At 43.0% G+C, this 25,379-nt stretch overlaps 1 protein-coding gene across 1 annotated transcript in view; it reads left to right on the plus strand.

Annotated features, from left to right (window-relative positions):
- Window positions 1-25,379, plus strand: part of cfdp1 (craniofacial development protein 1) — a 128,750-nt gene that overhangs the window by 40,982 nt on the left and 62,389 nt on the right. Inside the window, exons 4-5 of the mRNA XM_060923957.1 lie at window positions 9,371-9,495; window positions 11,488-11,616. Coding sequence (XP_060779940.1) covers window positions 9,371-9,495; window positions 11,488-11,616 — 254 coding nt within the window. The remainder of the gene's footprint in view (window positions 1-9,370; window positions 9,496-11,487; window positions 11,617-25,379) is intronic.

A 25,379-nucleotide genomic window follows, 5' to 3' on the forward strand; every position in this document is an offset into this window, starting at 1 on the left:
TTAAAGGTACAAAAAAGGAATAGCTGGAGGACCAAATTGCAACTCATTAGGTCAATTGGCAATAGGTCATTAACATGACTGGGTATAAAAAGAGCATCTTGGAGTGGCAGCGGCTCTCAGAAGTAAAGATGGGAAGAGGATCACCAATCCCCCTAATTCTGCGCCGACAAATAGTGGAGCCATATCAGAAAGGAGTTCGACAGTGTAAAATTGCAAAGAGTTTGAACATATCATCATCTACAGTGCATAATATCATCAAAAGATTCAGAGAATCTGGAAGAATCTCTGTGCGTAAGGGTCAAGGCCGGAAAACCATACTGGGTGCCCGTGATCTTCGGGCCCTTAGACGGCACTGCACCACATACAGGCATGCTTCTGTATTGGAAATCACAAAATGGGCTCAGGAATATTTCCAGAGAACATTATCTGTGAACACAATTCACCGTGCCATCCGCCGTTGCCAGCTAAAACTCTCTAGTTCAAAGAAGAAGCCGTATCTAAACATGATCCAGAAGTGCAGACGTCTTCTCTGGGCCAAGGCTCATTTAAAATGGACTGTGGCAAAGTGGAAAACTGTTCTGTGGTCAGACGAATCAAAATTTGAAGTTCTTTATGGAAATCAGGGACGCCGTGTCATTCGGACTAAAGAGGAGAAGGACGACCCAAGTTATCAGTGCTCAGTTCAGAAGCCTGCATCTCTGACGGTATGGGGTTGCATTAGTGTGTGGGGCATGGGCAGCTTACACATCTGGAAAGACACCATCAATGCTGAAAGGTATATCCAGGTTCTAGAGCAACATATGCTCCCATCCAGATGACGTCTCTTTCAGGGAAGACCTTGCATTTTCCAACATGACAGTGCCAAACCACATACTGCATCAATTACAGCATCATGGCTGTGTAGAAGAAGGGTCCGGGTACTGAACTGGCCAGCCTGCAGTCCAGATCTTTCACCCATAGAAAACATTTGGCGCATCATAAAACGGAAGATACGACAAAAAAGACCTAAGACAGTTGAGCAACTAGAATCCTACATTAGACAAGAGTGGGTTAACATTCCTATCCCTAAACTTGAGCAACTTGTCTCCTCAGTCCCCAGACGTTTACAGACTGTTGTAAAGAGAAAAGGGGATGTCTCACAGTGGTAAACATGGCCTTGTCCCAACTTTTTTGAGATGTGTTGTTGTCATGAAATTTAAAATCACCTAATTTTTCTCTTTAAATGATACATTTTCTCAGTTTAAACATTTGATAGGTCATCTATGTTCTATTCTGAATAAAATATGGAATTTTGAAACTTCCACATGATTGCATTCCATTTTTATTTACAATTTGTACTTTGTCCCAACTTTTTTGGAATCGGGGTTGTAGATAAAGAGAACCCAGTTAAACAAATGAGACAAAAATATTATACTTGGTCATTTATTTATTGAGGAAAATGATCCAATATTACATATCTGTGAGTGGCAAAAGTATGTGAACTTTTGCTTTCAGTATCTGGTGTGACCCCCTTGTGCAGCAATAACTGCAACTAAACGTTTCCGGTAACTGTTGATCAGTCCTGCACACCGGCTTGGAGGAATTTTAGCCCGTTCCTCCATACAGAACAGCTTCAACTCTGGGATGTTGGTGGGTTTCCTCACATGAACTGCTCGCTTCAGGTCCTTCCACAACATTTCGATTGGATTAAGGTCAGGACTTTGACTTGGCCATTCCAAAACATTAACTTTATTCTTCTTTAACCATTCTTTGGTAGAACGACTTGTGTGCTTAGGGTCGTTGTCTTGCTGCATGACCCTCCTTCTCTTGAGATTCAGTTCATGGACAGATATCCTGACATTTTCCTTTAGAATTTGCTGGTATAATTCAGAATTCATTGTTCCATCAATGCCCAGATGCAGCGAAGCAGGCCCAAACCATGATACTACCACCACCACCATGTTTCACAGATGGGATAAGGTTCTTATGCTGGAATGCAGTGTTTTCCTTTCTCCAAACATAACGCTTTCATTTAAACCAAAAAGGTCTATTTTGGTCTCATCCGTCCACAAAACATTTTTCCAATAGCCTTCTGGCTTGTCGACGTGATCTTTAGGAAACTGCAGACGAGCAGCAATGTTCTTTTTGGAGAGCAGTGGCTTTCTCCTTGCAACCCTGCCATGCACACCATTGTTGTTCAGTGTTCTCCTGATGGTGAACTCATGAACATTAAGGCCCAATCCCAATTCTAATTTCTACCCCTCCCCCTTCCCCTCCCCCTTCCCCTTGGCCCTTCCCCTTGAAACTGAGCTACAAGGGATAGGGCTTGAAATTCAACCCCTACGTATTGGGATAGCCCTTCAACGATCGCATACGTCATCGCGTACCTCCGTCAGCGTTTACGTTAGCAAAACGCGACCAAATGCGTCACTGGCTGCGACCAGCCGCTACAGTCAGAGCCAGAGGCAGAACCAGAAATCTCTGCTGGCAGGGTGTGATTTGTTAACTAACGCCACTGAATGGGATATCTTTGGCGCTTCGTGCACCACATCCGACAGAATGAGGTGTCAGAACACTCATGTAAACAATAAAAGCGAGAATAACAGAACAAAACGTACGCAGTCAAGCAACCGAAAACAATACTCACTCCCAAAGCTTTTTAGCAGCAGCTTGGATTTCAGAAGTCGCTGCTCATTCTCAGCTCGAAAGCGAATCAAGCGGCGTGTTTCCTCTGGATAACAACTTAAAACACGTAAATAATGGAGAAAATACATTTATGACAATCTTTCGCCGCGGGAACCGCCATCTTTCTGAAATCCGCATGAAATCTCGCTGAAATCCGCATTGCATTGTGGGAAATCACTCAAACCCCTTCGTTCGGAGTCAGCTCCAGGAAAATCTCCGTTTGGAGGGGTACAGAAGCCCTACCCCTTCCCCTACCCCTCCGCGTTAACTGGGATTGGGATACCCCTACCCCTTCACGTGAACGCGCAAAATGGAGGGGAAGGGCCAAGGGGTATGTCCAAGGGGTGAAATGGGATTCGGCCTAACATTGGCTAATGTGAGAGAGGCCTTCAGTTGCTTAGAAGTTACCCTGGGGTCCTTTGTGACCTCGCCGACTATTACACACCTTGCTCTTGGAGTGATCTTTGTTGGTCGACCACTCCTGGGGAGGGTAACGATGGTCTTGAATTTCCTCCATTTGTACACAATCTGTCTGACTGTGGATTGGTGGAGTCCAAACTCTTTAGAGAAGGTTTTGTAACCTTTTCCAGCCTGATGAGCATCAACAATTTTTCTGAGGTCCTCAGAAATCTCCTTTGTTCGTGCCATGATGCACTTCCATAAACATGTGTTGTGAAGCTCAGACTTTGATAGATCCCTGTTCTTTAAATAAAACAGGGTGCCCACTCACACCTGATTGTCATCCCATTGATTGAAAACACCTGACTCTAATTTCACCTTCAAATTATCTGTTAATCCTAGAGGTTCACATACTTTTGCCACTCACAGATATGTAATATTGGATCATTTTCCTCAGTAAATAAATGACAAAGTATAATATTTTTGTCTCATTTGTCTAACTGGGTTCTCTTTATCTACGTTTAGGACTTGTGCGAAAATCTGATGATATTTTAGGTCATATTTATGCAGAAATATAGAAAATTCTAAAGGGTTCACAAACATTCCAGCACCACTGTAAAATGTGTCAGTAAATAATCCTACTTTATTTTTAAAATGCAAATTAAAAATCAGCGCTGGATAAAAACCCATCTGTCTTATGTAAATAAAGATGCACATTTGATTGTCCAGTGGTCAAGTGTTTTTGAGATGCGTTGCCTTGCACTTGTGACCAGGTTCCCTGTGGTGCTGCATGTTTGTACATATGAACTGTGGGTGGTAAAAGAAAGCAACTGGACATGCTTGAAGATTCTTGAAGACGTTTCACCTCTCATCCGAAAGGCTTCTTCAGTTCTGTCTGACTAGTAGGGAGTATCAGGTATTTATCCTGATACTCCCTACTAGTCAGACAGAACTGAAGAAGCCTTTCGGATGAGAGGTGAAACGTCTTCAAGAATCTTCAAGCAAGTCCAGTTGCTCTCTTTTACCACCCTCAGTTAGTATGACCTGGATGACTGAGAATCTTCACAGACACGTTTGTACATACGGATGTTGTAGGGTCAAAGCCGTCAAAAATCAGGTTGATGCATTTATCTTAAGTATGGGGCTCCGTTCGGGCAGCACCACTAATAATAATCATAATAATAATAATTATAATAACTGAAGCGGGGGAAGAAAAGGTTAGGTGGAATATATTTGTGGAAGTTCTCAGTCATCCAGGTCATCGTAATCTGTAGGTTCAAAAGAAGGCAATTGGACTTGCTTGAAATTCTTGAAGATGTTTCACCTCTCATCCAAAAGGCTTCTGTCTGACTAGTGGGGAGTCAGGTATTGAGGTATTTCACCCACGTGACCAAGTCACGTGACGCAGCCATTTTGGACGGCACGCTTAAAGGTGGGGTACGAGATTTTAGAATAACGGTTCCTGCAAGCTAGTCTGGTTAACACCAGACCATATCACAAGTGAAATATGGTCTGGAATCCGCCTATTGAATTTCTCGTAGGGGAGGTGTGGTTTACGATTGTCAACGGCCGTTTATTGGACGTTGCGAATGTCTATCATTTGGCGTATACGTAGCCCATGGCCAATCATGGCAGTTGTACCCGGTGACGTAGTTAGAGCGACGAAGACGAAGAAGAGAAGGAAAGAGAAGGCAAAACAAAAATAGGAAAACAATGTCACCGAACGATTACTGCCGTTTGTGCAAGACAAATATGCGAGAAGCTGGTTTGGTTAGTTTGGTTCGTATCACTCGCCGCCATGTTAAATGTGATCCGTAAACAGTCCCAAATAAACTACAAGCTTCCGTTTGTCGAGTAGTACGCGTCACCGTCTTTCCACCCCTCCCCACTCTCTGACTGGCTTCCTAACTCAGGCGAGCCTTTAGACCATAGTTTCCATGCTGTCTTTTCAGATCGGAACGATTGTGCAAAGCAGCATGGGATTTCCCAGGTTACCTGCAAGCCATATTTTGAAAAGAAACAAGCCCGCCCTCGCCATGCTCCCACCCCCCACGTCTCGTTAAGTTAGATTGTAGAGAGCTTGGAAAAATAGCACAAACTTTCTCATTTAAACTGTATTTCCAGCCCCAATTTTCACTACACACACACAATTTTCTCAAAAGTAGTAGCCACACTTGTCCTGATTCACACAATGTGTCTAGCTACACGATAGGACTTGCAGTTTTTGAATGAGAAGCCTGAAAGTGAGGAGAGGACAGCCACGCAGCCCCATAGACTTCCATTATAAACTTGGCAGAAAAATCACTCGTTTTTAACTCACTCTAGTGACCTCATTTTTTACACTACAGACTAAAAAATTACATCAGTGTGTTCAGGGGAGCCTTGTGGCACTCACTGTGAAATAATTTTGTGAATATCTCCTTCTGTTTTCGTGTAAATCCCCATTGTTTGGAGGGACCTTTTTTCTATGCATTTCTGTCTCTCCCTGCTCAGCGCGCGGGTTGGGGGAGGGGCTGCTCGCTCTCACACACACACACTCACAGAAGGGACGGGCTGCTCGCGGGCTTCAGTCTGATTGACGTGTCAGTATCCAATCATTTTGAGGTGGTACCTCGATAGGATTGGATGGCGTTTTTATTTTACACTGTAGACTGGATTAAAATATTTCGTTTTTGGGTCAAACCTTCTATTGTACTGCTTGCAACATGGGTGTGAGGAGCTTTTCAAGCAATATGGCAAAAAATACTCCTGAAAAAAACTCATACCCCACCTTTTAAGTCCTTCAGTGCAAGGCGGTATGAGATGGTGGAGACCTTTGCACATTTTAACAAGAAAGTAAGCTGTGAATCGTGTTAAATTGGATCTGTCTTTTGTCACAAACACTGTACCCAGCCTTGGTATGGAGCCCTGTTTATTTATTTCTGTGTCCCGTTTCTTTCTAGCCTCTGTTATTGCGGTTTATGTCTGATGTCTGCTACATGCAACCCTAGACAAATTAACACTGCCTTGTTTCACTGCTCAGATGGGTTAACAAACACTGACCCATTTACTTTTTGCTATATATTTTATCAAAATTGCGTTAACTGATAAACTAACCTGAAATGAAATGATCACTGCAAAGTCTGGAGTACTCTGTTGGCTCCCAATCCTGTCTCTTCACAGCTGCAATCCATTTGGCCCTCTTGTCTGGGTCAGTAGGAAACCGGTAGTGATGTGTCAGTTGCGAACGATCCGGTTCAAAGAGCCGGCTCTTTGGAGTGAACGACGGGAGCCGGCTCTTCGGTGGGAGCCGAGTTGGGGAGCCGAATTAGTTTTTTGTCCTTAGGTGCCTCAGAGAGAGAGGGACTTTCACAAAAAAAATTGCTGTCCGATTGCGTCTTTGTGTTGTCTATTACCATTCAAAGGAAAAAAAGTAGCATGGTGTACGCCTACTTTTTTTGGTTGGGGGGGTTGATGTCATTCACAGCTGCGAAAATACGAAAATTGGTGTAATGCTTAAAGCTGTGGAGCGCAGGGGAGAGGAGTCTGTGAGGCACCTGAGGAGGGGAAAATCAGCTGTGTATTTTATATTGGTAATATAACAGTTTTGCATTATGTTTGTGAGAAAATAATTTATTAATTGGTAAGTAAGTTTTATTTCTATAGCTAGAACATTGTTACACTGCTATACTTTACAAAGCTTTACAATGGCTACAAAAACTAAAAAATAAAATGGAAAGCATCCTGTTGATAAAATATAAATAATAATGTAATTAATTAACTAGTTAATTGCAGCAATTAAATCAAAAATAAAATCTCAGGAGCCGTTTGGGAGCCGAAAGAGCCGGCTCCTTATAGTAAGAAGAGCCAAAAGAGCCGGCTCCCGAAAAAGAGCCGAAATTCCCATCACTAGAAACCGGTAAAAGGAGCGTCCTGCACGCTGTCCCTGTCTGTTGTGGCAGCCCACAGCACAACAAGCAAACACCATGGTTATTTATAGAGTGCTTACTGACAAATTAATCTATTCTCAGTGTCTGTAACACGTTTTTTTCAAGCTGGTTCTCCCTCTCTGTCTGCAGCGTTAGTATGTAGCTTGACGTTCAAAACGGCGGACACCGGGGCGTCACGTGACCCTGTGACGTCAGGTGAAATACCTCAATACGTATTTTAGGCAGAGGAGACCAGTGGGTTGAAAGAAGAGTAAAAGAAGCCATCTTCGTCAACCTGGAATGACCATCACTGAACAGAGGAGGTGGTCTGAGGCTACATCCACACGACAACGGCAACGAGATGTTATTTAAAAATATATCGCGTCCAAATGGGCAACGATCAGTAAAATATCAGGTCCATATGGCAACGCAACGCTTGCTGAAAACGATGCAATATACATGCCACACCTCTAGGGGCGCTGTAAGACAGTCCCTTCGGAGACACCAGAACAATAGAAGAAGTAAGGACGCATGCGCATAAACTATTATGCGCGAGACTTCATATTAGCCACAAAGTCAGGAAAATCTGTTCATAAAATTACGTTATAATGACCAAATACAATGAAAAGTATTTTTCCAGTCTCACCTGTGAAAGGTAATCCCATGTGATCTCGTTTGGACGGCAAACCTGTTGGTACAGTTAAACGCAGCTAATCTTTATTCTCCGCTTTGACCTATCCAATATGGCGGCAAGGATGACGTATGATTCTACGCGGAAGGCGGCGTCTTTAATGGTCCGGAATAAATTGAATGCTACACGTTGATGGATTAATTTGCTCTTCTACGCCCTTTTTGAGGAATGTATTGTAGGACTTAAACCAACATCTGAAGAGGTGAGATCGCTCCTTTTTTTCCCCATTTTTGCTGGCGGGATTGACTCTGCCCTAAGGGCAGAGTCTCTCTCTCTCTCACTTTGCACCATTACACAATAAATATTCACAATGAAAATATTTTGTAAGCGCGTTTCATGAACCAAGTTATAGGATTTGTTGACAACTCGCATCAAGTTCGTTACACTTCTACCCGGCGTGAAGCACTCACAGTCATGTGGTTGTGACGTCATTGTAAACAAATCCGTTCTACTCATCCAGACGACTTCACAACGGCAACGTTGCCAGATCTTTCCACTCTGGAACCCGTTCTCAAAAAGATTGCGTTTTGGGCACCCAAAACGCCGGTGCCGTGTGGACGCCAGGCCTAAACGATAAGCAATTGTATCGGAGTCACCTGAATCCGTTGCCGTGTGGACAGGGCCTGAGACACCACTTATCAGCCACCTACAATGCAGTCCTTGGCACACTTCCCAGAAAACTGAATACACATCCACACTAAGACTCAGCTGACTTCAATGACTCACATGATGGCAGAGAGAGCCAATGACAGACAGATCACCCTAACGACCCTCTAGGCTGCTAACGCCATTCACACCCGGCCTCTAGTGACCTTAACAGCCTACAGGGTCACTCAGCGACCCATGTGACCTCAGCAACTCTCCTTGGGGTTGCTTTTGGTCCACTAGAGGATAAATATCTGGAACTCCCCACAAGTCAGACAGAACTGAAGAAGCCTTTCGGATGAGAGGTGAAACGTCTTCAAGGATTTCAAGCAGTTGTTTTCTTTCGTACCTATGGTTAGGAGAAATGTATATGTAGGTGTAAGAACGAAGGATGTGGATGGCTGAGCGAGGGTTGAGTCAGTGCAGTGAGGAATATTACATACATTTAAAGTCTTTAAAATATTTGATGTAACTATACATACCTAAGCTCCAGCTTACTGGTGTATGGATGCATATAAACAACCTTATGAACTTTGATGAGGAGAATGATTTTGGCTAACGAGCATTTTGTACTATACAGCATGTTGCGTTTCCTTTTAAAGTAACAATTTATTTCCAGAATATTTTGCTTTTAAAGAAAAACACATTCATACTTGCCTTTCATCCAAAAACGGTTTTAGTCGAAATATTCTGGGGCTCTCAAGTGGCGCAACAGAAAAGCGTTTGCCGGACCAAAATTGGCCGTGCTCTCAAGGACGGCACGGTATCATTTTTTTTTTTTCCGCCTTCCCCGATCAGTCGCGGTGACCCGAACCAATCATTGAGCTCATGTATGCATTATGCCACCTCCTGATATTGCCTGAGCAGCAGTTTGAAAAGATGCAGTCAAAGGAAGCACACGATGGCCTTCGCCCTCGCTGGTTGGTAGCGGTCATGTGATGGGGAGAGCTGTCTGGAGGATGGGATTCAGCTATGACTAAATTTGGGAGAAAATTAAGGGGGGAGTGAAGTCATTTGAGTTCTCTCTAAAAGTCTTTTATCTGTTGTTGTTACTTGTTTGTAGATGACAGCCGATTCAGACAAAGTTAGTAAATCCAGCACCGTGTCTCCAGACAAAGCACCAAAAGCCACAGAGGCCTCCAGAATCACAATAACAAAGGTGTACGACTTTGCAGGAGAAGAAGTTCGGTAAGTCCTCCAGGAAGCCATTCCTCCTGTATTACTGATTTCAACCACAAGGTGGCAGCATAGTATGCTCAACAAAAGAGAGAACTGGAAGGGCACTCCTTTTTATCATGCAGAAAGCAAGAAGAATGGCAATACAATTGAGCTGCATGTGCTGGTTAGGATATTGACCTTTTGTTCTGTAATGTAATTACGCAGCTCTTTAATCTGTGTGTCTCTATTGTAATGATGAGATCTGCTTTTGCAGTGTAGCATGTAAGCCTGTGTGATGTATAATATACATACACACAATTTCTATGATATTACGTGGTTGTGCAAAGATATGAAGTTTATCTTCAAGTAGTGAACATATTTCATGAGTGAGCAAAGTGAACGAGTGAAAATATCAACATGAGAAGATAAACCTCGAGGTAGACTGCCTTTCAGATTTTTCAAGTTTAGGTCATAAAAAGAATTTTCCCCGACACCCAATTATTTTTGTTTAGTGGACCGAAAGCTACTGAATTCGAATCGCAGACATCCAATTTTATTAGGCTTTTTTTTTTTAAAAGAACAATTAATGAATTTAGGGCCACATGGCCCTAAAGTCTCTGCTGTTTTTTTTCCTGCTTCACCATGACCCAATACAAGATACTATGCCATGCATCATGTGGTGGGCTTTCCCTGTTCGCACAAGGCATTGTGGGATACAAATTTGAAACAGGAGAGGAAAATGGAGGATGTGAGTGTGAGAATGAAATGTGAAAGACCGACTACAGTAACGGAACACAAGAAGAAAAGACGTCATGTTGCGAAGGAAAGGAAACGCAGAATCAGACTAATAATAAATATCGGCGGTCAGCGAGCACCTCAGTGTGATCAGCTGTTCATTTCATGACAGAATGATGTAACGGTCAGTACACGGTCAAAGGTAAACCTGTAGATGGCAGGAATGCAACACTGGATGCCAGCTGCCGTAAAACCCAAAAGAAGAAGAAGAAGAAGCAGCAGCAGGTAAAGCTCAAAATTCAAAAGAATTTAAATTTTGAACCGGTTCACAGTTTTGACAACGCGCGTCAATTCAGCGGGAAAACACTGGGAGTGACGTCATCGGCGTGAAATATCGGAAATGATTATACATACAGGACGCTTATTTTTAAAAAAATTTTTGGTGGAATAAAAAATGTATTCTATTCCCTTCTAGCAGATTTCATTCATTTGGTTCAATGCCATGGAATATCGCTTAGCCTACGTGTATTATATGTCACTCTACCCAATGGAGAATGAGTGTTGAATATGGTTTGATATTGCATGGTTGTCAAGACAGCATGACGTCACATGTCTGAGCTGATGTGAATATTCAGTGAGCGCACATGTGCAGAAGCATTTCTTTGTTTGCCCGGAAAGAGAAAGACGTGTTGAACACTGGAAAGGCTACTAAAACTTCCTTAGATGTTCTTCATGCATGTTTACAAGAGAAAAACACATCAACGGACATTGAAAAACTGGACGAGTGTGTGTATGTCAGTGGCGAACTGTTACTATTAGAGCTAGCTGTGTAATATCCCCTATGTACTGTGTGTGTGTGGGGAGAATATATATATATATATATATATATATATATATATATATATATATATATATGTGTATGTGTGTGTGTGTATATACTGTATCTAGTATGGTTTGAGCTCCCTCACATCCAGCATTGCAAATCTCTCATCCTCCACACTGATTATAATGACTCAAGGGAAGAAGTTTAGTGCATAAACCATATGGTTACTTAAAGATCAATTGCAGAGTATTGTTCTGTAGCAGTTTGAACATCACAGCAAAAAAAGTGATCATAAGCGTTGCTATTCTAATGATGTACTCTTGAAACGGCTTCTTTACATAGCTTTAGTCCATTTTTAGTCTTCACTCCAGTGCCTTTCTAGACGGCAGTTTAATTTGATTCTGTACGTGCTCAAATGAAAATGCTGTATGGTTAACGTAGAAATGTATATCGCATCTGTACAGGGTTACTAAAGAGGTGGAAGCTGACTCGCGTGAGGCTAAAAGCTTTCTCAAGAAGGAAGAGAAGGCAGAGGAGAAACTGACCCCCATGTCTCAAACTTCAGCTGCGTCCTCCCCCACTGCTGGGCCCAGGTACCATCACAAACCCTCTTATCGAGTATAGTGAAAGGTTTTTTGGTGTGTCCCTCCTGGGGAACTGTTAGAAATTGTATGTCGAAACCTAGGTTCTAAGTAGGAGCCTCGAACCTTTGTAGAACCCATGAATTAAGATACAGGATTCTTCATCCTCTTGAACATGAATCAGCTGCTTGGATGATGTGTTGGCGTGTCTGTTTTTCGGAGAACATGCACACCTGTAGAGGAAAAGGATAAACCCAGATTCCGAAGCTTCCTTGGCATGTCTCTCTGGGACCCATTTAAGAACTCCTTTCGTAAGACCGGGTCTTAAAAGGCTTACTTTTTTAAACGTATAAAATTTAAATGGCATGTTTCCAGTATACTTACAAGGTCTGTCCAAGCAATAGTCCATTGGATACTGTGGACTTGTACCAACAAACTGCCACTGTACTTATAAAGAATGTCCACAACATACCTACCACTTTAAGGGTGCAAATTGTTGTTTTATTGTGATGCAAATAATAATAAAGATGGGAAAAAAAAACCCAGAAATCTAGAGTGTGCATAGGTATTCACCCCCCATATTCAATACTTTGTAGAGCCACCTTTTGCTGCAATTACAGCTGCAAGTCTCTTGGGGTATGTCTCTATTAGCTTAGCACATTTAGCCACTGGGATTTTTGCCCATTCCTCAAGGCAAAACTGCTCCAACTCCAAGTTAGATGGGCTGCGTTGGTGTACAGCAATCTTCAAGTTATGCTGCAGATTTTCAGTTGAATTGAGGTCTGGGCTTTGATTTGGCCATTCCAAGACATTTAAATATGTTTCCCTTTAAACCACTCCAGTGTAGCTTTAGCAGCATGTTTAGAGTCATTGTCCTGCTGGAACATGAACCTTCGTCCTAGTCTCAAACCTCTGGCCGACTCAAACAGGTTTTCCTCCAGAATTGCCCTGTATTTAGTGCCATCCATCTTTCCTTCAGTCCTGACCAGCTTTCCTGTCCCTGCAGATGAAAAATATCCCCACAGCATGATGCTGCCACCACCATGCTTCACTGTAGGAATGGTGTTCTCAGGGTGTTGGGTTTGCGCCACACATGGCATTTCCCATGATGGCCAAAAAGCTCAATTTTAGTCTCATTTGACCAGAGAATCTTCTTCCATGTGTTTGGGGAGTCTGCCACATGCTGCTGGGCAAACTCCAAACAATGTTTTCTTAAACAATGACTTTTTTTTTTTTTTCTGGCTGCTCTTTCATAAAGCCCCACTCTGTGGAGTGTACGGCTTAAAGTGGTCCTATGGACAGATACTCCCATCTCCGCTGTGGATCTTTGCAGCTCCTTCAGTGTTATCTTTGGTGTCTTTCTTGCATCTCTGATTAACGCCCTCCTTGCCCGGTCTGTGAGTTTTGGTGGGTGGCCTTCTCTTGTCAGGTTTGTAGTGGTGCCATATTCTTTCCATTTTGCTATAATGGATTTAATTGCGCTCCCTGGGATATTCAAAGTTTGGGATATTATTTATAACCCAACCCTGATCTATACTTCTCCACAACTTTGTCTCTGACCTGTTTGGAGGCTCCTTGGTTTTCATGTTGCTTGCTTAGTAGTGTTGCAGAGTCAGGGTCCTTCCAGAACAGGTTGATTTATACAGACATCATGTGACTGATCATGTGACGCTTTGATTGCACACAGGTGGATCTTAATCAACTAATTCTGTGACTTATGAAGTGAATTGGTTGGAGCAGCTCTTATTTAGGGGTTTCATACGAAAGGGGGTGAATACCTATGCACACTCCAGATTTCTGTTTTTTTTTTGTTTTGTTTTTAATTATTGTTTTGTGTCATGATTTAAAAAACAATGTGTACCTTTCAAGTTGCAGGCATGTTGTGGAAATCAAATGGTGCTAACCTTCCAAAAATCCATTTTAATTCCAGCTTATAATGTGACAAAACAGGACAAACACCAAAGGGGGAGGAATACTTTTGCAAGACACTGTTTATCTGTTTGACGGAGATGGACCGAGGCCTTTGATCATCTCGGGCCATTATTAAAAAATGTTCTGTTTCCGGTCCACCGGCCGGGTGAGTGCCGTTTGTGCGGTTGAATTTTTTTTTTTAACGCCGGTTTTTCGACGTTTTTTTCGGGTTCGTAAATCTAAAATCGAACTTGACATTTCCGCATTCCCAGGCCTTTCCACTAAGGCTCATACTAGCCAGCCATGACAAATAAGTAGCCAGCCGGGGGGGGAGTAAACACAAAATAAACTCCTGTGCACGCAGTTCCCAGGATTAAATGTATTTTCTACAGACCATTTATTTATTCACTTTACTCAAATACAAAGTAAAATGGCAGTAAATCTTCTTTCTTTTCTTGCGTATTGCATCATGAGGCGTTCCTGGCTTGTAAATCTCTTATTTTCGGTGCATGACACATTCACGCAGCTGAGCATGCTACACAATTACACACTCAGCCAACATTTCTCCATTTGTGTATGAAAATACACTCCAACCACTCAGTCTGGTTTCATTTACAACCAACGGTGTCTTTTGATGCCAGCACGTAATTGAACGAGAGAAGACTGGTTTACCGGAGACAAAATAAGCGTTATCTCTGCTTCTGTTTCTCCGACACACTACTGCCTCCGCCGAGTGCGCGCGCACTCTGAACTGAATCAGCCGTGCGGCACAAAAAATGGCAGCCACCATGAAGGAAGGAGATCCGGAGTTTTCAAACATTTGCTTAAGTGTGAAATCGCAAAATGGTATTCTAGCGAACAACAAAATAGTAAAGATTCAGAAAAACAAATCATTCAGTGATAATTTTAATAGTGTAATTTCATCCGAACTCGGCCTAACGCTCGATTTAGAACTACAAAAAGTCCGTGTGTCGGACATTTTAAGTACCTTTGTAAAAGTTTTGCAAATGTTGCAGTCAGCATTTAAAATGCTAACTTAGTTTTTGTACAAGTTTCAGTTGATTAAACTGTCATTTTATTAAATGTGTCTGCTTTTATAATAAAGTACTGAAAGAAAAAGCAAACACAGCGTTGTGATTTCTTATCCATCCATATAAAAAAAAAAAATCCCTCCCTCCCGACTGAATTTTTTTTACTCACCCGGTGGACAGGAAACGGATTTTTTTTTAAGGATGGCCTCATGTCACTGGCTGCCCACAGACCTATGGCCCTTTTCCACTACCCTTTTTCAGCTCACTTCAGCTCGCTTCAGCTCACTTCAGCCCGACACGGCTCGCGTTTCGACTACCAAAAACCAGCACGACTCAGCTCGTTTCAGCCCTGCTTAGCCCCTAAAACTCGCACCGTTTTGGAGTGGGGCTGAAGCGAGCCAAACCGTGCCGACTGAGGTTGGGGGCGTGAGCAGACACTCCCCTGTGCACTGATTGGTGAGGAGGAGTGTCCTCACATGCCCACACACGCCCCGCGAGCGCGCTGGGATCTGTAAACACCGCAAACCCGGAAGGAGAATAATTATGAATTACGAGAATTTCTGAAGCCTTATGCGCCTCGCCTCATCTATACGCTCTTGCCAGTATCTGTCCGCGTTGTCGGTGACAACAAGCCACAGCACCAAGACCAGCAACACTAACGACTCCATGTCCTCCATGTTTATTGTTTACTATTCGGGTCGTGAGACTACCGCTTAAAAGCTCACTGAATCAGTGACATACAGAGCATCGTGGACGAGTTCGCGGAGCGCAAGGCTCGTCGTATGCCCTTCAAATAATGCGCGCAGTAGGCTATTGATGTTTTATTATGAGCCATGTACAGTATGTCACCGAATGTTTTTTTGTTTCTGAGTTACATGTTCGTTTGAAGGACTTAATGTACAAAATAACATAGTTGCACCCGGTAGTGTTGAAATTGGTAAACACAGTGCATTCAGTGAGGTTTGCACCGCCCTCCTTTTATTTCTGACTCTTCCTGTCACCGTTGCAACCTCTGAGCGCTCATTCGTATGCCCTTCAAATAATGTGCGCAGTATAGGCTATTGATGTTTTATTATGAGCCATGTACAGTATCCTAATGTTTTTTGTTTCTGAGTTACATGTTCGTTTGAAGGACTTGATGTACTAAATAACATAGTTGCACCCGGTAGTGTTGAAATTGGTAAACACCGCAGTTGCGGACATTTTGTAGCCTAAAATGATGTTATGATAAGCTTTAATAAAATGCCCGGTCATTTGCCCCGCCCCCGGCCCGGCTCTGACTTGTTCCGCCACTGTCACTGATGTCACTGTTTGCGCTGCTTAACGACATCACATGACGTCCACCCACTTTCGCTAACTCCACCCAATGTGTCCACCCACTTCCAGCCAGCACGGTTCAGCGCGGTTGTAGTCGAAATGCAACTCCAACAGCCCCGCTCAGCCCGACTCAGCTCGACTCGGCACGGCACGGCTCAGCCGCGTTTGTAGTGGAAAAGCGGCATTAGAGATAACAGGATAGCTTTATATTGCGCGTGTGTGTGTGAGAAACAGAGAGGTTACTTTTTTAATATTATTTGCTGCTTTATGTGGGGGGGGGTGTAAATGTGCAGCCTATTTTGATGTGTGTTTGTGTATTTTATATATAAACAGTACATCATGGAGTATGCGTATGATCATTTTTATGTTGGTGTGTAGATGGGCAAGTGTTTACGTTTTTAAGCTGCAACTTTCCTGCTCTTTGCACATGTTGCCATGGACAAGTTCATATTTCCTTTAAGGCAGTTGGCTAGAGCTGCACAGGAAGCGCTCCTTTCCGCTACAGGAAGCGCAGTGTGTCCAGAGCCTTTCCTGGACGAGACAGAAGTCGCACCCTTCTTTCAAGTCATCCAAGCTGCTAATTTTTTATTTATTTTATTATTATTATTATTATTATTGTTCACTTTGAACACAACAAACCAACCCTTTTTTTTTTCCCCCCCTTTCTCACATGCACTCTGTCTGTGTATTATTTATTCGCCTGCAGTGTTATTACTATAAAGGGAGAAATCTGACTCTTTATGTTCCTCTGTCGTGCTTTTTAGCTGGGTTTACTGCCTAAACTTAGCGAAGGGACAGAAATGAAATGAAATAAACTCCCACTTAATCTCTCTTGATCCCCCGCTCTCTTGTGTCTCAGACCTGACTCAGCATGGTGCTTTTCTCTGTTTCTTCACTTTGCTCAGTCTCAATGCACCTTTACACAAAACTGCTGACTCTTGTTAATCATGCTCCCTCCCTTCCTTCTTTCGCTTCCTTCTGCGTTTTCTCTTGTTACTTTCTTGCAAGGGTTTAATGCTCAGGATATTGAAGAAAAATTGTTCTCTTCAGTCTCTGAATATTCATCGTGTGTTTATTACTGGAGGTATTGTGTTGTAGACTGTTGTGTGGCTTCTTGTTTCTTTGGTTCTGTCTCCACTTTGTGTGTGTTTGGGTGGGAGAAGAAAGCCATAGTGTAATAAGGCTGCAGAAGCTAAGTGCTATCGATCAGAACGCCAACTAGATTTACTGCCACTTGTTCAGCACTCCACTGATTGGTAGATTGATTGCATGGTGTGTGTGTGAGAGAGAGAGAGAGAGAGAGAGAGAGAGAAACCTGCAACTAATTGTAGCTTGTCTCACAAAAGACAAGTGCAGTCAGGTAGCTGTACCCTTACATCACCTGCATGTGCAGCGAAGGGTAGAGTATTTGCTTTTAACTGCTGTCTTCCCTTTTACCTACCTCTGTTTCTATCCAGGGCGGCACGGTGGTGTAGTGGTTAGCACTGCCTCCTCACAGCAAGAAGGTTCTGGGTTCGAGCCCCGTGGCCGGCGAGGGCCTTTCTGTGTGGAGTTTGCATGTTCTCCCCGTATCTGTGTGGGTTTCCTCCGGGTGCTCCGGTTTCCCCCACAGTTCAAAGACACGCAGGATAGGCTAATTGTGGCCCTTTTCCACTACCCTTTTTCAGCTCACTTCAGCCCGACACGGCTCGCGTTTCGACTACCAAAGAACAGCACGACTCGGCTCGCTTCAGCCCTGCTTAGCCCCTAAAACTCACACCGTTTTGGAGTGGGGCTGAAGCGAGCCGAAGCGAGCCGAGTGAGGCTGGGGGCGTGAGCAGACGCTCCCCTGTGCACTGATTGGTGAGGAGGAGTGTCCTCACATGCCCACACACGCCCCGCGAGCACGCTGGGATCTGGAAACACCGCAAACCTGGAAGAATAATAATTACGAATTACGAGAATTTCTGAAGCCTTATGCGCCTCGCCTCATCTATACGCTCTTGCCAGTATCTGTTGGCGTTGTCGGTGACAACAAGCCACAGCACCAAGCCCAGCAACACGATTCCATGTCCTCCATGTTTATTGTTTACTATTCGGGTCGTGAGACTACCGCTTAAAAGCTCACTGATGTCACTGTTTGCGCTGCTTAACGACATCACGTGACGTCCACCCACTTTCGCTAACTCCACCCAATGTGTCCACCCACTTCCAGCCAGCGCGGTTCAGCGCGGTTGTAGTTGAAATGCAACTTCAATAGCCCCGCTCAGCTCGACTCAGCCCAACTCAGCACGGCTCAGCCCAACTCAGCTGCGTTTGTAGTGGAAAAGCGGCATTGGTGACTCTAAATTGATCGTAGGTGTGAATGTGAGTGTGAACGGTTGTTACTGCGATGATCTGGTGACTTGTCCAGGGTGTACCCCGCCTCTCGCCCATAGTCAGCTGGAATAGGCTCCAGCTTACCCGCAACCCTGCACAGGATAAGCGGCTACAGATAACGGATGGATGTTTACGTCCATAGCCAGTCCAAATGAATTCCAGTCACAATGCTTTTGAATGTTTATGTATCCTGAACTCTCTGCTGTGAAAGTCTTGCATGGAGCTTGCGTGCAAGTAATGTTATATGCACACATACGTGAGTGTGAAGAGCTCGATTTGGTGTCGACCTTATGTTAAGAATGTAGAATATAGCAAGTAACTAATGCTAGTTCAGCATGTTGGCGGAGTTTTCACTTCTCTCACTTTTTTTTTTTTTTTTTTTGGTAAAGATTTTTTTTGGGCTTTTTTCACCTTTATTGGATAGGACAGTGTAGAGACAGGACAGGAAATGAGCAGGAGAGAGAGACAGGGAGGGATCGGGAAATGACCTCGGGTCGGAATCGAAACCGGGTCCCCGGACTTATGGTATGGCGCCTTAGCCACCTGAGCCACGATGCCCCCCTCTCACTTGTTTTTAACTAGTTCTTAATTGTCCGTTTTCAGTCAAACGTAATCCTTTCGAATACTAGCTGGATGCCCAGACAACCCTAATAAAAATGCATGCAAAGGTTCACCGAATTGATTTGAGTTTCCCAAGAATTTTTTTTTTTTTGGGGGGGGGTGAAATGAAAGAATTTTCTCACCAATTTTTTTCCCGATTTATCTATCAACTAAAAGTCGCCTCACAGCAAGAAGGTTCTGGGTTCGAGCCCAGTGGGCAACGAGGGCCTTTCTGTATGGAGTTTGCATGTTCTCCTCATGTCTGTGTGGGTTTCCTCCGGGTGCTCCGGTTTCCCCCACAGTCCAAAGACATGCGGTAGGTTAACATGGGGTCACTTTGGGCTGAAGTGCCCTTGATCAAGGCACTGAACCCCTAAATGCTCCCTGAGTGCTGTAGCATAGCTGCCCATTGCTGGTGTGTGTTCACTGCTTCAGATGGGTTAAATGCAGAGGGCGAATTTTGCCGTGCTTGAGTGTACATGTGACACAGGCTTCTTTTTCTTTTCATGTTTATCTACTTTTTTTTTTAAGCAACAGTTGGAAAGAAACCTTTTCGAAGAGGAAAAGGCGAGCACGGGATAATTTGTGTTGAAAGGCCATCCTGTACAGAGCCATACCTTCGCTGGCTGTTCCAATTTACTGCAACATTTATCATGCCCCCCCCCCCCCCCCCCAAAAAAAAAGCAGCATGTGATGTAAACGCCGTTACTGCAAGACTACAAACAAAGCCCCTCACTGCGTGAAGGCGTCCCGAACATCTGCTCAAGCGGTTCCGTGACTAACGTTTCCTTATCAAACAGATTCTCAGAGGTCTACACCACCTCGTTTAATCAGAGTGGAGTATTTCATTACAATCAAACTTGAATCCGATTATTGGGGTTCATTTAAACGTAACTAGTGTGCGGTGATTTATCCAGAGATTTTTATAAAATAACTCGATTAATAAGCAGAATTTCCATCGGAGTCGGATGCATTCAGATATTATTTAGCCGCAATCAGCTTTTATAAGTATTTTCATTCCAGTTGAAATGTCAGTTGGATATTGAACAGATTTTTAGGCTATTTGGAGGAGCATGAGCTGTAGGAGTGAAACTGTGCACGTGCACTACAGCAGGACACAAAGCCTGAATGATCAGATGGCCATATAAAATCCTGTTTGGGGAGAGAGGGGGGAAAAAAACAAACGAAAAACCTCAGATGCAAGTTTTGCTCATGTGACTGTTCTTGGCATTTGATAAAGTAATTTCATCATCTTTTCTTGTCCACTCAGTTTCTTTTCCAAACGTAGCAAATATAGTACAGTGCTGGGAAATGCATGTCCTCCAAAGCTAATGACTGCCATATGTACTCCAGTCACAGGTCTAATTATAGAGGTCCAGCTCCTGAGTCCTAAAAATATCCCTCTTCCTTTATTATTACAGAACACACACACACGTGCCCAGTTTTTTTTTTTTTTTACTTCCAAGTCACCAAGGGCAAGTGCACTCTTAGATCTTTAGCGAGTGTATAGAGAGTGTGGGAATTGTGTTCATCCACTGTTAAACGCCTGCTACTTTCATCATACTACTTTGAACTGAACTGATCTACTGCATCTCTAGTGTGTGTGTGTGTGTGTGTGTGTGTGTGTGTGTGTGTGTAATTTACCACAGACAAGAATGGACACGTTTTTCTGAACTTGGAAACTTGGCTACGAACCTGTTTGCTCTCAAATTCAGTGCTCCGAGGGACGAAAATGAAAACCGGAAATAAACGGCATTTTGCTAGGAACCGAAACAGAGCACGTATTCATCCTTAATTATTCCAGAATAGAAATGTTACTTTGAAATGGATTACCAGTTAATAAGCTTTGTTTTTGGTTCTGTGTAGCCTACTAGCTTGTTCCTGCCTCATTTTTGAGCTCTGTTTTATGCATTAACATCACTCCACATATGGTTTTTATTTATTTATTTATTTTTATTACATACAACAGGGGTCATCAAACTACGGCCCGCGGGCCAGATCCGGCCCGCCACCCCCCTTTGACCGGCCCCCCAGCCCCTCTGCCCCCCACCACTTGAACCGACCCTATGAGGTAATCCCCAAAAGTGGTCATGGCCTATTTTTTTAAATTGCTTTTTGGCAAATAATAACACGTCTGCATCTTGTATTTTGTTGATTTTATCAATTAAAATTGATATTTAGTTATAAAATGAACTATTAATATTTTCCAAATTTTCGTCATATGCTCGCGATCAAGCAGTGACAGGCCGCGCACGCACAGAGAACTGTCAGTGTTCAGGACAGCAAAATGGCTAGCGGTAAGCGAAAAGCTGACAGAGAGTGCAGAGTTTTTAAAGAACAGTGGACCACCGATTATTTTTTTCGTTCAGTGTAAGGACCGTGCAGTTTATCTTGTATGTAAAGAAAGTGTGTCGGTTTTCAAAGAATATAATCTGCGTCGTCACTATGAAACCCGCCACAAAGAGTATGCTAGTTTGCGAGGGCAAACAAGAGAAGACAGGATTCGGAGGATGAAATGCGGACTGGCTGCACAACAGAATGTATTCCTTCCCCAAACCCAGATCAACCAGGCTGCTGTCCGAGCTTGCTATAAGGTAGCTCACCTACTAGCTACCCATGGAAAGCCGTTTACTGATGGGGACTTTGTTAAAGTATGCATGCTTGCTGTGGCCGAGGAGGTGTGTCCCGACAAGAAGGATGCGCTCAACGCGGTGAGTCTCTCCGCACCTGCTATGACCAGGCGAACCGAAGATTTGGGGGACAACGTGTATGACCAGCTGAATGAGAAAGCGTCAGAATTCGAGTTTTTTGCTTTGGCCATGGATGAGAGCAATGACGTGCAGGACACAGCACAACTGCTGTGATCTATTGATCTATTGCTCATATTATTATAATTTCACTGTTTTTTTAATGTATTTATTTTATAGGCTTATTTATTTGACCTTTATTAAGTGCTGCACACAATTATTATTAATATTATTAATAATATCAACAGGCCGACCTACAATTTATAATTTTCCACTCACCTTTGCCAGTGTCAATCACCTCAAATAGGCAGATGTTTCTTACCTTGACAGTTTTGATGTTATTTTTATTAGAAAATAAATAAATGGAATATCTGTGGTATTTCAAATTAAAACAAAGTGTGAAGACTCGATTACTACTTTTGCAAACCACTAGTAAAGATAAACAAATATGTGCCAGGAATCAAGTGTTGATATGGTAGTGTGGGGATATGGTAGTGTGGGGATATGGTAGTGTGGGGATATGGTAGTGTGGGGATATGGTAGTGTGGGGATATGGTAGTGTGGGGATATGGTAGTGTGGGGATATGGTAGTGTGGGGATATGGTAGTGTGGGGATATGGTAGTGGGGGATATGGTAGTGGGGATGGCTGTGCCAGGCTAGTAATCTCTACTACACAATGAGGCCTGCTGGTGGTCATATTTGTCTGGGCCATACAATTCTATGTTATATAGCTGACCCGACCCCGGCCCCCCATCACAGTCAGGAACGACGATGTGGCCCCCTGAGAAAAAAAGTTTGGTGACCCCTGACATACAACATGAAGCCTAACTTTACATAGCTTCAGTTCATGGATGAAGCAAAGTCTGTTAAATTTACTATTGCTAGCTGCTAACATTTCCCCAACATAAACCCTCGTCTAGTATTAAAATACGCTTTATACGGATAACCAAGTCTGTTTTGCTCATGAGAATGAGGGGTGAAAGCTTAGCTAGCTAACCCACACTAAGCATTTATTCATCTAAATTTCCAAACCTTATATATAAAATATATGGCCAGTGTAAAATGTACAGATTTACTTTTTTAATTTTTGTTTGAAATCTGTTGCATCATTTTTAGGAATATTTGAGTTGGGACTCGAGCACAAGGATGGAAATGTTAAAATTTAGGTTCTGCTCAGAATGAGGTGATTTTTTTTTAATATATCCATCCATCCCTTATCCATAACCGCTTAAGCCTAGGTCACAACCGGACGTACGATTTTTTTTGGCGTTTCCCAAATCGCTGCGTTTTTTTTGTTCGTGGAGAAAGACGCACGTTGGCCGTAAGTTTGTCTTGCAACCTGAAAAAAAAGTAAGCGTCCGTAGAGTTTGTTTGACATGACAAAGAACCTCTGCGGCCGGTCTACCAGCGCTCGAAACTAACGATGTCCTGGGGACCATAAAAAATGTCATCGGGACACAAAATTATCATATCTGGGACAATCCCGGGACAATGGAAAAAAATAGATCTAGAAAAAAAGTTCTACATTAATATTATTTACAAAGCCGTAACACATACGTAGACATTCACCTAATTTGTCAATTTTAATTTTAAAACGTTAACAGCGAAAAATACATTAGTAGCTACACTTTCGATGCACCTGCATCCGTAGGCTACAGAGCAGCGCATTCTGTTCTAGAATCTTCGGCCGGAGTCCGCATTATATGGACTTGGAATGGAATTGCTACCGCACACGCTGCGCCGACTCTTGCCAGAACAAAAATGCGGAAGTGGTTGAAGCGGACCGACCGCGGGGAAGAAACTGAAAGCCCAGACATAACGTCTCCAGGACCTTCAGGATCCAAAGTGTCATCGCCTGGTCTGCAGGCAACGCTAGCAACTGAATGAACTTAATGAACACTGTTAGACACGTTATAAAATACAACAGGAATGATGTGGATGATATTGACGGAAGATACCGTTCAACAGAATAAGTGAGTTTTTTTGGTGTCTTTCTAGTTCAGAAAGTTTAGTCAGTCAGCAGCACAACTAGGCTCGGACCTGCCACTATGCTGATGGTGCTAACATTTGCACCCGGCAGCGAAAGTTCATAAAAATGGATAACGGAAAGTTCATAAAAATGGATAACGGTAATGGTGAAAATTATAAGTTGGCCTTATAAGTGCCAACAGATATTCAAGGTATAAGTAGATGAAATGAACATAAAAGGGGTCTTATTTTCAACTAAAGTGTACTGCAGATGTAGGGAGTTGAAACATTTTCTGAATGAGCTAGTTGGCCCCTTTAAATAAATTATCTATTCATACAGTGAGATCGCCAAAGTTTAATAAACTGAAAATGCAATAACTGTAATTTTGAAGTAGATGATGTATTGGACATGTGTCGCTTGTGTCTTGTGACTTATTGTAAAAATGATATAAAGGGTTCAAAATTGCATAGTTACAAATATAATAGTAACTTCATATGATAATATTAACCACTGGTTATTTCAGAGAGGAAAAAAATGGGGACACTATTGCTTCCATTCGGGACAATACAACACAGAATTCGGGACCACTGGGGGACACAAAGAAAAAAAGTTAATTTCGAGCCCTGCGGTCTACGGCTCGAAAATCAGCACGTCACACGCGCGCCCTCCGTGCGTTTCTTGCGTTTTTTGCACGTAGACCGGCCGTAGGAGCACGTACGGCCGGTTGTGACCAAGGCTTTATCCTGTACAGGGTCACGGGAGGCTGGAGCCTATCCCAGCTGACTACGGGCGAAAGGCGGGGTACACCCTGGACAAGTCGCCAGGTCATCACAGGGCTGACACATAGACACAGACAACCATTCACACTCACATTCACACCTACGGTCAATTTAGAGTCACCAGTTAACCTAACCTGCATGTCTTTGGACTGTGGGGGAAACCGGAGCACCCGGAGGAAACCCACGCGGACACGGGGAGAACATGCAAACTCCACACAGAAAGGCCCTCGCCGGCCACGGGGCTCAAACCCGGACCTTCTTGCTGTGAGGCGACAGTGCTAACCACTACACCATCGTACCGCCCCAATTTTTATTTTTATTTATTGAATTAAAATCCTATTTCTGATCAGCTGATGTCAGTAAAGTTATTAAAATACCTCTTTGTTGTTGTTGAACGCCTTGTGAAATTTTCAATAAAGTTGGAAACTGCTTCATACAAACAGCTTTAGTAAGATTATCTCTCAGGTCCGTCTCCTCTTTTATTGTTTATTGTGGAATATAAAAGATGAGGTTCAGAAATGCATGAAATGTCTAATTCACGTTGTGTAGTCACGTCTATTTTTTGCATATTTTTTGATAGGATTTAAATCTCTACTGTAAGTGATTTTTCTGTTCCATTATCATCTTTTCTCAATAGAGGGAAGTGAAATTCTTCCTTAGTAACAAACCATTTGTTAGGTATGCACTAAATAGGGAGTTTAAAAACCTCTGCAGGGTTCCTCAAAGTCCTTATCATGATAACTCCTGACTTTTTCCGATATCTTATTCTCTGTGCGCATGTATGTGACTGATTTATACTGTACAGTAGCAATCAAAAGTTTGGGGACACCTTCCAATTCAGTGGTTTTTCTTTAGTTTTATTAATTAAGACACTTCATGTCTGAAAGTAATGATGGAAGTCGTTTCTCTCGACTTAGTTGAGCGGTTCTTGGCGTAAGATGGGTTACTACAGTTGTGGAATAGGGCTATTTATTGTATTTTTATTATTTACTATTGACTGAGCTCAAACATGTTAAAGGAGAACTGAAGGCAATTTTTTTTTTTAAATCAAAATTCGATTTC

Source organism: Neoarius graeffei, chromosome 6 (assembly GCF_027579695.1).
Source record: "Neoarius graeffei isolate fNeoGra1 chromosome 6, fNeoGra1.pri, whole genome shotgun sequence".
Taxonomy (NCBI): Eukaryota; Metazoa; Chordata; class Actinopteri; order Siluriformes; family Ariidae; genus Neoarius; species Neoarius graeffei.